The sequence below is a fragment of the Merops nubicus genome, unplaced genomic scaffold (genome assembly GCF_000691845.1).
Source record: "Merops nubicus isolate BGI_N331 unplaced genomic scaffold, ASM69184v1 scaffold12800, whole genome shotgun sequence".
Lineage (NCBI taxonomy): Eukaryota > Metazoa > Chordata > Aves > Coraciiformes > Meropidae > Merops > Merops nubicus.
The window spans coordinates 26,178-42,828 of NW_008583601.1; the positions used below are offsets into that span (position 1 = coordinate 26,178).

The 16,651-nt window shown below is 44.6% G+C and overlaps 1 protein-coding gene across 1 annotated transcript in view; it reads left to right on the plus strand.

Annotated features, from left to right (window-relative positions):
• Window positions 1–15,121, plus strand: part of LOC103774070 (fatty acid synthase-like) — a 36,047-nt gene extending 20,926 nt beyond the window's left edge. The window contains 20 exon segments of the mRNA XM_008941455.1: window positions 198–362; window positions 560–678; window positions 785–939; window positions 1,249–1,449; window positions 2,428–2,578; window positions 3,041–3,219; window positions 3,765–3,884; window positions 4,858–4,980; window positions 6,999–7,222; window positions 7,503–7,704; window positions 8,555–8,706; window positions 9,208–9,299; window positions 9,457–9,608; window positions 9,870–10,112; window positions 10,686–10,874; window positions 11,930–12,157; window positions 12,619–12,839; window positions 13,402–13,500; window positions 13,625–13,876; window positions 14,984–15,121. Of these exon segments, the coding sequence (XP_008939703.1) occupies window positions 198–362; window positions 560–678; window positions 785–939; window positions 1,249–1,449; window positions 2,428–2,578; window positions 3,041–3,219; window positions 3,765–3,884; window positions 4,858–4,980; window positions 6,999–7,222; window positions 7,503–7,704; window positions 8,555–8,706; window positions 9,208–9,299; window positions 9,457–9,608; window positions 9,870–10,112; window positions 10,686–10,874; window positions 11,930–12,157; window positions 12,619–12,839; window positions 13,402–13,500; window positions 13,625–13,876; window positions 14,984–15,121 (3,405 nt within the window).
• Window positions 15,122–16,651: the final 1,530 nt, after the last annotated feature.

Consider the following 16,651-nt stretch of genomic DNA (forward strand, 5'->3'; position numbering starts at 1 on the left):
TGTGATGTTATATGTATTTGTACTGAGACAGTACAGAACAGTTAAGATTTCAAGCAAAAGCAAGAAAGAGGTGGACAGTGGCTCTTGTTCCTGGTGAAGCTGTCTTTGAGAAGACTTAACGTGAACTATGGATGTGGCTTTTATTTGTAATTAACATTTGACTTCCCTGTTAATTGCTGTTTTACCTGATTTGACAGGCACAGTGGCAGGCCTTATTCAGCAAAGCCTCACTGAGTCTGGTTGCCATGAAGAAATCGTTCTTTGGCTCAGTTATCTTCCTGTGTCGCAGGCAAGCCCCTGCCAAAACACCCATTTTTATGCCGATAGACGAGACCCATTTTAAGTGGGTTGAATCCTTGAAGGTAAGAATTCCTTTGTGCTGGATATCTGAATTTCTGAGTCATTACACTGGCTGAATGAGATATTTAGCAGTGTTAAAAGAAAGGGGGGTGTCTGTATGTTAGTTTGGTTAAAATAGAAGTTATTTATCTCTCTGCCTTAAGGACACAAGGACTATTTCTGTGGTTTCTGGTAAAAGTGTTTGGGTTTTGTCTTGTAGGAGGTCTTGGCTGACCAATCGGAGCAGCCTGTGTGGTTGACTGCCACCAGTTGTGCAAACTCAGGAATTTTGGGAATGGTGAACTGCCTCCGCCTGGAAGCAGAAGGCCACAGAATCAGGTTTGTAAGCAAGCCCTTGAGTCACAGTTGGAGATGAGGTATTTTTGCATTAGTTTCTTTTCAGGCCTGTAACAAAACAACTGTAATATCAACTCTTGGCTTCCAGGTGTGTGTTCATTTCCAACCTGAACCCTTCATCAGCTGTCCCACCCACAAGTCTTTCTTCCCTGGAGATGCAGAAGATTGTTCAGAGCGACCTGGTGATGAATGTGTATCGTGATGGAAAGTGGGGCTCCTTCAGGCATCTCCCATTGCAGCAAGGTAACTCCTTTGTCTGAGGACCACTTGCAGAGCCCTGAGTCTGAATGGACTTTGAATAGAAATAAGAAGAGCCATTGTTCCTGGAATTATTTTTTACTATAATTATTTTAATGGATAATTTGGAATTCTTCTGCTCCAGCTCAAAGTAAACAGGAAGAGGGCTGAGCTACTCAGGGCATGGGTAGTAGTTTCAGGGTTAGAATGGGCTTTCTGGAGAGCAAATGGAACAGGTGGTAGCAGTTCCACAAGGACTTGACTCGGTCTGGAGGGCACGTGCCCGTGCTAATGGAAGTTCTGCCTCCCCTGCAGCCCAGCCCGAGGAGCTGACGGAGTACGCCTACGTGAACGCGCTGACGCGCGGGGACCTCTCCTCCCTGCGCTGGCTCGCGTCCCCCCTGCGGCACTTCCGCGCCTCGCCCGGCCTGCAGCTCTGCAGGGTCTGCTACGCCTCCCTCAACTTCAGGGACATCATGCTGGCCACGGGAAAGCTCTCCCCGGACGCCATCCCCGGTGAGCTGAGGTCACGCTGCAGGAGAGGGGACTTGGGTAGTGCTGTCCTCCAGGTTATCTGCGTAATCTCTGGAGTGCTGGTTATCCACTGAAGTGTGTCGGTGTGTGTTTAGCCAGACAGCGTTTGCTGGACAGGAAGGATAGCCCCGCTGCAGGGCCGCACGCCCAAAACTCCTGCCTCTGCTTCCAGCTGCAATATCGTTCTTCACGTGACAAAATAAACCTTGTTGTGAGAACATCACTAGTCCCCATGCGTAGATATCAAATGTGAGGTGAAACAATTTGCTGGAGACTCCAGAGGTGGGCAAGGTATATTTTAAAGGTGAGAATGTTGAATTTTCATGCGGCTGTGCTCCTGGATATGCTTTGCTTTTAGGGAAGAAAAATGCTAGGTGAAGTAATCTGTTTAGAAAAATGGAGGTGCTAACTGACTACAAAGCAAGACATTAAAAATTAATGTAATGTCTATTAAATGATTATAAAGTTCCCCTCAAAGGAGAGGGGACAGAACATGTAAAAAGTGCATTTAGAGATCCTTAAAGGTGACTTTATTAGGGCTGGATTTCCCCTCATAGTTGAGATAGGTCGCTGCCTAAAACATGTGCTTGCCAAAATTAAGGCTTCACAGTATATTTTTGCTGTGATCATCCTTTCTAGCTTATGCATCATTCTTCTTCAAAGAGAAACAAAATTGCCTCTGAAACAAGGTGTTTTCAATAAATTCCTCAGATGAAAACGGGGAACTAAAGCAATATCATTGAGGATAACGAGTAAGATTTAAAGAGACCAAGTCCTTTTCTGATATTCTTCTAAGAAATTAACTATGGTGACTTGTGAACTGTGTACATAGTAGATAAATCCCAGCACTACTTCTGTTTCTGGAGTTGTGACTTTCAGGGACTACTGTTGTAGTAAACTTTTAACCAAGGGATTTTACGAGATAAATTCCCTTTGTAAAAGATGCTAACATTCTTTTAGGTAACTGGGTGTCACAGCAGTGCATGCTGGGCATGGAGTTCTCTGGACGAGACCTGGCTGGAAGAAGGGTGATGGGACTGCTACCAGCCAAGGGTCTGGCTACAGTTGTAGACTGTCACAAGAGGTTTCTATGGGAGGTGCCTGAAAACTGGTAGGTCAACTTCTGTTTTCTGGTTTAAGACTTGCCTTCCTGTCTGAGGCTGTTGAGAGGCTTGATCAGATCAGAGTATTGCACAATGGGTAGATTCCCCTCTGGGAAATAAGAGCTAGAGCCTCCTGAGCAGATGTAGGACTGGGCTTAGACTCAGTGCAGGGTTTGAGTGCTGGTTTCTGCCTAGTGTGTTGCACATCTCTTTCTGGGCTCTTAGCATCATGTCTTTCAGCATACACTGGGATATCAGTGTTGGTTATGTTGCTGGTTAGTTACTGAAATACTCTTGCAGAAGGATGAAGCTCTGTGCTGTGCTTGGCTGCTGTGGTACTCTTCTGTGATTGACAGCTATTTATACTTCTTGGTCTATCTCAGCAGTTTAACCTTTCCACTGCAGGAAAGCAAATTTCATCAGGAGAATCTAGCAGTCTTTTCCAAGCTCTCTTTCCCTTTGCTTCTTAGGACCCTGGAAGAGGCGGCGTCGGTGCCTGTGGTCTACGCCACTGCGTACTACGCGCTGGTGGTGCGAGGGGGTATCAGGAGGGGCGAGAGCATCCTCGTGCACTCTGGCTCAGGAGGTGTGGGCCAGGCAGCCATTGCCATTGCCCTGAGCATGGGCTGCAGAGTCTTTGCTACTGTGGGTGAGTGCTGAGGCCCATGGTTAAGGTTGGGAACAACATATCATGTTTTAAAATGTATAATAAATAGAAGGAATGTGTACATGCACACAAGTGTTTATTTTACATAAAGATACATATTTATGTGTGTACTTTTTTTCCCCCAGTATGATCTCCTGTAATTTTGATCCAGTTTCTAGAACAGATATATGGCAAAAGAGCTACCAACTGTGCATTTGAAACTTCCACAGCACAGACAAATTTATCCATTTCTGTACACTATATAATGAAAAGCGTGGAAGAAAATCAATTAAATTCAGTAGCATGATCAAAGAAAGTCTATTCATTGTAAAGGCTTGGTCTGTTTCTGGTCCTTCCTCTACCTCATAATTGAGCAGTAACAATTAGACAGGCTTTGTCCTAAGGTTTGACACTTTGAGAGCCTGAGAGATTTGAAGCAAGTGCTTGATGGCTGCTCAGATTTATAGTCCTTGGGAATAGATGTGCAGATGAAAATGGGCTGTTTCATCATAAAAAACAGTGTAATTCAAATTATCTTCTAATTCCAGGTTCCACTGAGAAACGTGAATATCTCCAAGCAAGGTTCCCACAGCTGGATGCTAACAGCTTTGCCAGCTCCCGAAGTACTGCCTTTGAGGAACACGTTCTGCGAGTTACCAACGGAAAAGGCAAGTTCCAGGAATGCTTTTCCTTCTTTTGTCAGCTGTGCAGCATTATGCAGTTGTACTTGCTAAAGTCAAAATGAATCACTAGAGAACAGGGTTAGGCTCTCATAGAATGTCAGGGATTGGAAGGGACCTCTAGAGATCATCTAGTCCAGCCCCCTGCCAAAGCAGCATCACCCAGGGCCAGTCACACAGGAGCTCATGCAGAGGGTTTTGAAAGTCTCCAGAGAAGGAGACTCTGCAGCCTCTCTGGGCAGCTTGTTCCAGTGCTCCATCACCCTCACAGGAAAGAAGCTTCTCCTCATGTTGAGGTGGAACTTCGGATGTTCTACCTTATGCCCGTTATTCCTTGTCCTATTACTGAGCACCACCAAAAACAGCCTGTCCCCCTCCTCTCAACACCCACTCCTCAGCTATTTATGGACATTAATAAGATCCCCTCTCCTTCTCTTCTCAAGACTATAAACAGTCCCAGTTCTCTCAGTCTTTCTTCAGAGGAGAGATGTTCAAGTCACTTAATCATCCTCCTAGCTCTCTGTTGAACCATCTCCAGTAGATTCCTGTCCTTCTTGAACTTGGGAGCCCAAAACAATACAGTATTCCAGGTGAGGTCTCACCAGGGCAGACTAGAGGGGGAAGAGAACCTCCCTAGAGCTGCTGGACACACTTTTATTAATGTGCACCAGGATACCATTGTCCCTCCTGGCCCCAGGGGCACACTGCTGTCCCATGGATAACTTCGTGTCCCCTAGGACTCCAAAGCCTTTCTCCATGGAGCTGCAGTCCAGCTGGACAACCCCATCCCTGTACTGGTAGCTGCTGTTGTTCCTCCCCAGCTGCAGGACTCTATACTTGTCCTTATTGAACTTCACAAGGTTTACCTTCACCCGGCTCCCTCACCTGTCTAGGTCTCCTTGGATAGCAGCAGAGCCTTCAAGCTGAATTTATTAAATGGTTGCTTCTCCCTCTGTTGCAGGTGTCGACCTTGTGTTAAACTCCTTGGCAGAGGAGAAGCTCCAAGCCAGTTTGCGCTGTCTTGCTCGACACGGACGCTTCTTGGAAATAGGCAAATTTGATTTGTCTAACAACAGTCAGCTTGGTAAGATGGGGCACTGGGAAGTATGTGTCATTAGGTTTAAGCAAGCATGACATCACAACATAGATACTATCTGAAAACAGACTAATCATCAAATCTGTAAAAGGTTTTAGCTAGAGTATTTATTTCACTTTTATCACTAACAATTTATGTGGTCTTCTCAACAAATGCCTTCCTGGAGGAACATGGTACTCAACGGTTTTCTGGAAGCTTGCGTAAAACACGCAAAATTATCTTTCTTGAATCAGTATCTTCCTTAAAATCAGTATAGGATCTTCCAAAGTTTTTTGGATAGGAAGGTAGTAAGAAGCAGCATTCATTTCACTTGGCACTGTTCACCACTGTGTCTGTTGGCTTGTAGATTTCATAGATCTGTTGCTCTTGACTTAGAAGTTTTCTGGGATGTGCAGGTGTCTACCTGTTTGCAATAGAGGAGTACACTGTAAAAATTGGCAAATGAAGTTCATAGCTATAGAAGCTGCAGTTCTGCCCTGTGATCCAGGTAAACTTGATCGTTTGTAGAGTATTGATAATTGTAGTATTTCAGGTAACTACACAGAGCCTGATCTTGAGAGTACCCTAATTGTTTTTTTCACGAATATCTGTGCCCTCTTAAATAGGATATGGTAGCTCCATTCAGAAGGGACTCACAACAGTCATCAAGTCTTAACTGCCTGACCACTTCAATGCTGACCAAAAATTAAAACATTATTTAAGAGCATTTTCTAAATGCCTCTCAAACACAGACAGGTACCTCCCTAAAACAACCCCTCTAGGAAGTCTGTTCCAGTAGAAGTGTTTCCTAATGTGCAGTCTGAACCTCCTCTGGTGCAGCCTCGAGCCATTCCCAGGTGTCCTGTCACTGGATCCCAGGGAGCACCTCCCTCTCCACATCCTCTCCTCAGAAAGCTGCAGAGAGCAGTGAGGTCACCCCTCAGCCTCCTGTGCTCTGAACTACACAAACCTAAAGTCTTTAGCCACTCCCCACAGTACACTCCTTCCAGCCCTTCAGCAGCTAGGTTGCCTTCCTCTGGATGCATTCAAGTCCCTTCACATCCTTTGAAAATTGAGGGGTCCAGAACTGCATGCAGTACTCAAGGTGAGGCTGCTCCAGTGGTAGGTACAGTGGGACAGTCCCTCCTGATCATCTGATTCTGCTGTGTTTAATATACCCCAGGGTGCAGTTTACCTTCAGGTGTCAGGGCATGGTGCTGGCTCCTGAGCCTGATGTCAGCCAGCAGCCCCAGGTCCCTTTCTGCAGGGCTGCTTTCTCTTCACTCCTCTCCCAGTTTATACTTGTGCCTGGAATTACTCAGTATAAGGTGCGGAATTTGGCATTTGTTTTTGCTGACTTTCATGTCATTGATTGCCCAACGTTCTAGTGTATCCAGACTTACCTGGGAGGCTTCTTGTCCCTCAAAAGAGTCGACAGCATCTCCCAGTTATTGATGGCATTGGGGCTAGATTAACCCGATTTCTCTTGGATGGGAAAACAAATTCAACTTGTTGTGATGTGCTGTGTTAGTCAAAAATAACAAGAGTATTCATGTGTTGTAGAATGACTGCATATAGCAAGTGTTGACTGTCTCCTTCCTTATTCTAATTAAATCTCCGAAGATCCTGGCATCATGGAAAACTTGCTGTGAGCAAGAGTTTCCTGTAGAAGTGGACAGGATGTACATGGGATCATTTCTCCCTCCTCTGTGTGTCTAATTCAGCTGTCACTAGACACGAAATGTCTTTCAGTATCAGACTATGTTGTGGTCTGTCCTCTTGTCACACAATTTTTGTGAGTGGCGTTTCTTTCAAACTAGTCTGCTTGTAGGAGAACAAACTAATTAATATACCATGTACAGAGTATATGCAAGAATGAATTTGGAAAATGTAGAATTCTAGCAACTAATAACTGCCTTAGTCTTCAGTCTTACACTAATGACCTACAAAGAAATGTTTCTGAAGCAGAAGACAGTCTGTTGTGAAATGTCATAATCATCAGGCCATAACCAAGTTGCTTTTTCTAGGAATGTCTCTCTTCCTCAAGAACGTGGCATTTCATGGGATACTGCTAGATGCAGTCTTTGAGGACGGGAACAAAGAGTGGGAAGTAGTATCAGAGTTGTTGAAGAAAGGCATAAAAGATGGTGTAGTAAAGCCTCTGAGGACTACAGTCTTCAACAAAGATGAGGTAGAAGCTGCCTTCAGGTTCATGGCCCAAGGAAAACACATTGGCAAAGTTATGATCAAGGTAATGAGATAATGACTTTTCTCTGATGCATCTTTCATCCTGTGTAGGTGACTATAGTGGATGTAGTTCAAGCTGAAGTTGTATAACTTGGACAGCATCTGGTTGTTTGTTTTACTGCTGGCATTGGAATGAATGTAACAGTCAAGTCTGGCACTGATCCTATAAGATTCATTCCCATTAACTGGAGGAGCATAGCATGGAAAGGTAAGAAATGCATTGGGTAGCCAATATTAATTGTCTTTTTCCTTTTTTTTTTTTTTTTTCCTTTTGGGGTGGAAAGGTCCAAGAAGAGGAAAAGGAATCTCCTTTGAGAAGGTCTGAACCAGTTAAGATCTCTGCCATCTCCCAAACCTCCTGTCCACCTACCAAGTCCTACATCATCACAGGGGGCCTAGGAGGATTTGGGCTTGAGCTGGCACAGTGGCTAGTTGAGAGAGGAGCAAAGAAGCTTATACTGACATCTCGTTCTGGCATACGAACTGGTAAGCAAAAGTCACAAAGGAAGAAGGGGCATGACTGCCTTTTATTTTCTCCCATTTTCTCCCTTGCCCAGGATTTCTGCAGCCTGGCTTTTTTTCCCTTCACCCCCTCTCCAAAGTCTGCATCAGGCTGCCTCACTGACTTGTCCATGGTCATGGCACAACACATGCCACAAGGGCAAGGCCTATAAGCTCTTGCTAAATATACTCTGTCCCTCAAGTCAAATGTGTGGCTTGTTCTTGCTCCTTCAGATAGCTCATCTGCAGAGATCTGCCCTACTATCTGATAACATCAATAAGCATTTTTACTCTGTTTTAAGCCATTGGTTTGATTACAATCACAGCACTGAGATTTCTTATCAGTGGTAGTCTTCAGTGTTTCCTCATACAAATTCAGTCATAACAGAATTTCACTGTCTCTAGAGATTTATTCTTTCTATTGTCAACTTCACAATTGCACTACTTGTGCAAAAAGATAGATCAAATACTTCTACTTCTCAGGTTCTGGTTGTGCTACTATGATCTGTTGCTTTACTCTAATCTTAGCTATTTCCTGTGCCAGCACTGAAATTCTCATGAAGCTGATTTCCCTCTACTGTTGTGCTTGTACTTTTTCTTTTTTTCCTCCCCCACCAACTCTGTTCTCCACTTTGACCTATTTAGAACATTTCTGATACTCAAGTGATTTCTATCTACTCTTCAAGTTTTATCCAGTTTTCCTCTTGTAGCTGAATCAGGAATTATTAAGCTATTCAGTCCCTATCTAGTCAGAAAAGAGTTAAGGAGCAATTTAACCAAAGCTGTATGGTTTGAATGCTGCATGCCAGGCACTCCTCACATTCATTTTTTGTAGGTTACCAGGCTAAACGTGTTAGAGAGTGGAAGGCACTGGGAATTGAAGTGCTGGTATCTACCAGTGATATTGGAACACTAGAAGGAACACAGCTGTTGATAGAAGAAGCTTTGCGGCTTGGCCCAGTTGGAGGCATCTTTAATTTGGCTGTGGTAAGTGACAAAAATCCTTGGGACTCCTAAGAGGCAGCAGCCATTCAAGTAGCTTCTTTTACTGAGGGCAGTCGGGCTTTGTACTGTTTTAGATTGCTGTGCTGCCTTTCAAAGGACACTTTGCTTTAGCCTTACCTGGTGACTAAAGGTTTACAGGTCTGGCCCCTTGACCTGGGAAGCAACAGTATTTGGCCAGCAAGCTCAATTCTGGGGTAAGATGAAAGCTACCCAAAATCCTTGGGGACAAGAAAAATCCCATATGGAGCTTGCCAGTTGAAGGTTGCAGTGGCAGTACTAGAAAAAGCAGACTTGCCAAAGGCCATGTTTTCTTTGTCAGATTTCAGAACATTCAGGATATGTCTATACTGTAAAGATACTGAAATGCAATGTGTAGTGACATCCTCTCAGATGTCAAACCATGCAGCAGTTTTAAACAGAGAAACTAGAGATCCTGAAATGGCACCTTTTTGGGTTTTTTAACCCTTCCCCTCTCCCCTGCAGGTCCTTAGAGATGGCATGATTGAAAATCAGACCACAGAATCCTTCTGGGAGGTCAACAAGCCCAAGTATTCAGGCACCCTTCATTTGGATTGGTAAGTGTCTGTAGAAAGGACAAATACAAATACCAACTGCTTTTATGGTCACAGAGCTAATAAAACTTAGTCATTTTACTCTTGTGCCAGCCTTCCACAGCAGCACATAGTTAGTAGGTTTTTGTGATGGGGTTTCTCTCTTCTGCTCTGCTCCAAGGGTGACCCGTAAGAAGTGTCCAGATCTGGACTATTTTGTTGTGTTCTCCTCTGTAAGCTGTGGAAGAGGAAATGCTGGGCAAAGTAATTATGGCTTTGCCAATTCTACCATGGAGCGCATCTGTGAGCAGCGACACCATGATGGACTCCCAGGTAAGATGACTTTACTTATTGTGCAGAAGAATGTGTCTCACCAGCTCACCAGAAACTTGTGCACTTATCTGGAATGATAATGAATGTTGAAGGCTGTTTCCTCTCCCAGCTGTTACCCTGAGACATTCACGTGTTAAGGAACACTGACCACTTAACAGTACAAAGGAAATACTGGCCTTTGCTTAGCTGTTTTTTAAGTCCCTTTTGTTTCTTGTGTTAATTTGTTGCCTAGTGTGTTTGTTCTTCTCATTTCTCCTCCAGGCCTGGCAATTCAGTGGGGAGCCATTGGTGATGTTGGCATCCTTTTGAAGACAATGGGAAACAGAGAAACTGTGGTTGGGGGAACTATCCCCCAGCAAATCAGCTCATGCATGGAGGTGCTCGATATATTCCTGAATCAACCCCATCCTGTTATGTCCAGTTTTGTCCTGGCAGAGAAGATCTCTGCAAAAACTGAAGGAAGCAGCCAACGGGATCTTGTAGAAGCTGTTGCTCACATCCTGGGTAAGTGCACTCACACAGGCACTGATGGGTGATATCTGCCATCCCAATGCTTTTGGAAAGCAGTGGTGCTGCTGTAGGTGCTCTGTTTAGCATCTTGTCATGATTTCCTGTGGGGTGTGTGCAGTGGTGTTGCTGTGTCCTTCCTCCAGTGTGACAGACATCAAGTGTTGCAATCAACAGTTTCACCTTGTGTAGCTGAGGATTAGTTGCTTTACATTTATGATTGCAGTTTCAGTAAAAGCCTCCAGTATGTGAAATTCCTCTAGCTGACTGCTCTGAACTTAATCTAGAGCTGAAGAGACAATGTTCACAGCTATTTAGCTGGGACTGATATATACCCTGTCACAAAGCTGTGCACATACAACATGTACTCTGAAGACTCATTCCTGTAAGACTACATGTGGGTTATAGAAGAGGTGATTTTCTGCAAGTGTTAGATAATCCTGAAAGGTAGTTCTCTGTAGCTGAGGTTTATTTAGGTTTTAAGAGGAAAGGAAGCTGCAAATACTGATAGAGAGGCCTAGAAACAAAATGGAATCAGCTGTTGGTTAGTGTGCTGGTTTTTTTCCTCAGGTGTCCGTGACGTGAGTAGTCTGAATGCTGAGAGTACCTTGTCAGACTTGGGCTTGGATTCCTTGATGGGCGTGGAGGTGCGCCAGACACTGGAGAGGGACTATGACATCGTGTTGACCATGAGAGAAATTCGACTCCTCACCATCAACAAGCTGCGGGAACTTTCCTCCAAGTCCAGGACAGCAGAGGGTAAAGCATCTGGGTTAGGGCTCCTGGCAGCCACCTCAGCCCAAACAACTGAGCAATGGATTGGGAGCTTTCGTCTCTAGCAATATCAGCCCCTATCAAATCGTGAAATAAGATAATGAAATGAGGTTACAGCTGAGCAGCTTTTAAGTGACAGACAAGTCACTGAAGTGCATTGATGGTTGGGTCAGGCCCATCGGTTCTGGGGCAGGGTATAAGGAAGAGCATGAAAGCTGCTTTCTCACCTCGCTGTTATCTGCCTGCATGAGAACGCTTGTGCAGCTGTGTGCAGGATGAGGGCTGGAGCAGCTCTGCTGTGAGGACAGGCTGAGAGAGTTGGGGCTCTTTCGTCTGGAGAAGAGAAGGCTCTGAGGTGACCTTATTGTGGCCTTCCAGTATCTTAGGGGGGCTACAAGAAAGCTGGGGAGGGACTTTTTAGGATATCGAGTAACGACAGGACTGGGGGGAATGGGGCAAAGCTGGCAGTGGGCAGATTCAGGCTGGATGTGAGGAAGAAGTTCTTCCCCATGAGAGTGTTGAGACTCTTGAATGGGTTTCCCAGGGAGGTGGTTGAGGCCCCATCCCTGGGGGGCTTAAGGCCAGGCTGGATGAGGCTCTGGGCAGCCTGATCTAGTGGGAGGTGTCCCTGCTCATGGCAGCGGGGTTGGAACTGGGGGATCCTTGTGGTCCCTTCCAGCCCTGACAGATTCTGATCTGTTTTAGCAGAGGACTTTAGAGCCCTAATGGCTCAATGGTTTGACTTGATGATCTTAAAGGTCCCTTCCAACCTAAAGGATTCTATGATTCTATGTAATTTGGGACCTTTTACCTGTCTGAGGAATAAACAATGTCACATCACACTTACGGTAAGCTAAAAGCGTGTGCAGGTGCTGTAGAGCAGCTGACAATAGGAACATCCCTATGGCTGTGCCCTGATGACTTACTGAGCTGATGGGTTAGTCCAGGGCAGCCCTGAGATTCTCCTTTAGGACTATGGCTATGTGACCACGACTGATCCTGAACCTAATGGTGTTTGTCTGGTATGCTTCCCTTCAAAGAGCTGAAGCCATCCCAACTGATGAGGACAGGCTCAGGTGAACTTCCAAAACTAAATTTGAACAACTTGTTGGTGAACCCGGAAGGGCCAACGATCACCCGCCTCAATGATGTTCAGAGCACAGAGCGCCCACTTTTCCTGGTCCATCCCATCGAAGGATCCACTGCAATTTTCTGCACTCTTGCCTCCAGACTTCATATGCCCTGCTATGGTTTCCAGTGCACAAAAGGTATGTCAGTTCTTCAGCATCTTGAGTTTGTAAACATAACATGCTGAATTTTGCTTGCCTTATAGAGAGAGCTTTGCTTCTAGACTCTTAAACTCAGTACCTATAGTTGGTACCTATAGTCAGCATAGTATCATGCCAAACATCCCCGTGTAACAAGAGGAGTACTAGGTTAGACTGAAGAACTTATGTGTGAGGAAACGGAACCACTGGATGTTGCATTGAGTCCCTGCCAGCAGGTAAATATGCAGGAGGAAAGCAAGGCATGCTATCCTACCTGCCTTTGGAAAGCAGGAATGTTACTCCTTGTCCAAAATGTAAGTTGCTAACCATGATTTTAGAAACTTGCCTTCAGAATAACCGAGATGTTTCCAACAGGGCTGTTTCTGAGCTTGTGAAAATGTCCTAGTCTCTGTCCGTGTCTTTTCACCAGAACCTGTTTCTGTCTCCCTTCCATGTTGTAGCGGCTCCCCTGGACAGCATCCAGAGCCTGGCAGCCTATTACATCAGCTGCATGAAGCAGGTACAGCCCGAAGGACCTTACCGCATTGCTGGCTACTCCTTTGGTGCCTGTGTAGCCTTTGAAATGTGCTCCCAACTGCAAGCACAACAAAACGCCTCCCACGCACTCAACAGTCTCTTCCTCTTTGATGGGTCTCATTCCTTTGTGGCAGCATACACTCAGGTAAGCAGTACAGAGACAATCTTCTGTCTGGGGACCACAGTGTGTCATCAGGGCTCATGTTCTGGAGCTTACTGTGCTGCTTAGGAGCCATCTGAAAAGCTGTCAGACTTTCCTTGCCAGGAGCTGGGACACAGATGTAGACAGTGGGTGCCAAGGGATGACTGAAGGATGGAAGCATATGGGGGGTAGTCTTCTTCAGCGGGTGAGACCTAGGGCACAAATGTTGCTCTTGCTATGATAAATCATAATATTAGTTTGTCTTCTAGAAGGTTCTGGAGCCTGCAAGACAAGACTCTCATGTCAGGGTCCTAGAAAACCTTGCTTAAGCTTTTCTTTCTATTTTCGTTGTACTTTCTAGGGGATACTAGGCCCTTGCCACCCGTGGGTTTGCTTTCTAATTGTTCTCAAGGGATTTCCACCCCCACCCCAAGCTTCTGTCTGTCTTTTTTCCCCTCTCCCTTTTTCCCAGTTCAAAGCTCTTTGTTCTGTAATTGTTTTTTATCGAACATTCAAGATCAGGTGCACCCCTCTCATGTTTGCATATTACTCTTCTCTTTTCCAGAGCTATAGAGCCAAACTGGCACAAGGAAATGAGGCTGCATTGGAGACTGAAGCATTGGGTGTCTTTATTCAGCAATTTATATCCATTGAATACAGTAAGGTAATGTTTTGCTTTTTTAATACATATCTCTATGTTGCACAAGAGGGCTGTGGGGGTTTATTTAATGGAAATGGAATCTCAAATATTGAGATTAAAGGGGAAAAAAAAATGTCAATATTTCCAGCTGCTGGAGGTTCTTCTGCCCCTGAAAGATCTGGAGGCTCGTGTGAAAGCTGCTACAGACCTGATAACTCGGATTCACACAAACATCAATCATGAAGCACTCAGCTTTGCTGCTACTTCCTTTTACTATAAGCTGAAGGCTGCTGATAAATACATACCAGAGTCCAAATACCATGGGAATGTGACGCTGATGCGGACACAGTCTAACAACGACTATGAAGATGGTCTGGGTGAAGACTACAGACTCTCAGAGGTCAGTCTGAGACCCACAGGTGACTTGAGATGCTCCTGATATTTGGGGGAACAAAAGAAACACATGGAAAGTAATCCTTGTTGAGAGAGAAGGGACGAAATCAACCAGAAAGGAATTATCATTCTGTGGCTATTGTGATCTAACAAGAATGAGAAGTCCTCAGAAGCAACTGAGTTGACTCCTTCCAGGCATTGAGGGCCAGGAAGCCTAGCCTCTGTGTTGGATAAGTGTGTGTTTTCTGTAGCTGATTCTTGCAGCTCCCTAGATGGACTTTAGATGATCAAGATGTTAACAGTAAGTAACTTGACAGAAGTAACTTCTAGTCTTCTCCTTTCACTGTAGATCCCTAAAATTTGTCCACTGCATAAGAGCAGACTTCTGAAGAGCAAGTGTCAGCCTTCTGACAGTAGAGGTGGCTTTTTCTTAGTTGCCTTTTGTGGACCACTTATAAGTTAGTATGTGGGCTTTTTGTGGGCCTAAAAAAACTTGGGTTTTTTTCCTGTAGTCTGTACAGGGCCACTGCTCTTTAGCCTCAGTTCACTTAAGAGTTAAGTGTCTCAGATTGTGGTACAGATACCAGGGAAAGGGAAGTGATTTTCAGAAGTACCTTCCTGTTTATAGCATCCTGTCCCTTCAGACTTCTAACTTACAAGCTAGACTGGAATCAATAATGAATGTAAGTTACTAAAGTTACATAATGACCTTAAGTGGATATTCCCTTATAAGGTGGTGGGAGAAAGATGAGGTGGGAGAGTAATCTGGTTTTCTTCAGGGATTGGAAGTAGCTATTTTAAAACAGTCATTCTTTGATATTATAGGTAAATTATTCTGTTAGTATCAGGTTGGTTGGCTTCCTGACCAGCTTATACTTGGGTAGATCACCTGCCAGGCTGTTAAACTGTGGTGCTTTAAAACACTGGTTCCAAACAATGTCCTGCAGCCAATCTATGAAAATGTGTCAGAATAAAACTGGTGCTGCTTTTGACAGTTTGATGGAGACAGTGGTGTTAATATGAGTAACTCAGAAGACTGACAAACTCAAAACAGCTAGGTGACCAGCTGGTAGTGAATTGTGAGCATAAGATTTTCATTCTCCTATCTACACAGGTATGTGATGGGAAAGTGTCTGTCCACGTCATTGAAGGGGATCACCACACCTTACTGGAGGGAGAGGGCGTCCAGTCAATTCTTGGGATCATCCACAGCTCACTAGCAGAGCCACGTGTCGGTGTCAGAGAGGGTTAACTTCTGCTTGCTCATTGGCAATGGTGAAGGAAATACCAACAACATTCCTTGTTACGACAGACCCCAAGGAGCTCTTCCGGTTGTTCAACATCTCATCTGCTCTACTGCCAGCACTGGGAGGTCAAGCTGAACTTGTATTGGTCTTTTTCCCTCTCTTTCTTGCTCATCTTTTCCTTTCCCAACTTTTATAGGTTTTTTTTTCTTCTTCCTATCCTTTGTTTTCCCCTAGTACCCCTCTCCATATTACTCTAGGGCTGTGACGTTGTCACTGTACACTGCTGTGAGGGTTCCCTGCTGAAGGTTGCTTCCTATGCTGTTGGCAGTATGAAAAACAAATTTAGGAGTAGATTTCTTGTGCTTTATATTGTTTTGTCTTAACAGTATTCCAAAGGGTACGTGACAGCACTTGTTGACCAAGCCCAGTGATCAGGGAGAGGAGCTGCAGCTGATTTCGGAGATACCTTTTGTCTGTGAAGAATCTGTCTGTAGTTAGGTCAGAAAGAGAATTCCATTGAGGCTTTTGTAACTATTTTTTTAATTTGATATATTCTAATTATTTATTGTGTCAAACCAGAGACTTCTTACTTGGTGTTAAATTATCGTGGGTTATAGAGGAAAAGAAACATCCCTCTCTGGAGGGGAATGTTTATTCTCCACGGGGAAGTTGCCCATTTGTTAAACCAAAGTGCAGCTTTGGAACAGTCTGGTGTCTTTTGTTGTTGTTGTTTTTGGTTTTGGTTTTGTTTCCTTCTTTCTCCCACTGCCCTGCCCTCTTCAGCAAGGAAAAGGTAGAAGAGGGGGTTCTTGCCATTATCCACTCTTTTTTTCTGGGGGGGGAAGAGTTTGACAGATGACACTATTGAACAGCCTTAACTCATGCGTGGTAAAACAGGGCAGAGCTGTCCCTATGCAGGTACTTTGTTTATATTTGTGGAAGGTTCTGTGCTTTGTTGTATCAGAACCTTAGTAAAGCACTAAGACTTTTGCTTTACCTTATTCCTTCCCACCTCCAGTCTCGCCACCCAACCAGACATTTGGAATGGGGTGGGAAATAGAATTCTTCAATGATAACTGAACAAATACTCCTACATCTGCTTTCCCATAACCAAAGCTCAGACAGACATACAAGCGTTTACCCAAAGCCCCTGTATATTTTATTTAGCACAGGGCTTGCTTAAGCCTTGTGTATGCATTTTCCTCGCAGTAATGAGACTGGAGATCCCACATAAGTTAGCTAAGTAATCAGTTTCGTGGTGTGGTTTCTAGATATAGTACCTTTTTAAAGAAAACTTGCATAAAATTAATTTAATTTTTTTTTGCCTTTGCTCTGCTGGATCTGTCCTTTCTGAAATCAGTAAATCCTTGCTACACTTATGATACAGAGGAGACTGAGGTATCAACAAAGCGCCAACTAGGAGGAGCTATCATGGCTCTCAGAACTGCCATAAACCCCCAGTTCTCTCCATCTTCATCCTCCAGTGAAGTATCCTTCCTGGTGTGCAGGAGCATTCCAGTGACAAATGGGTGGCT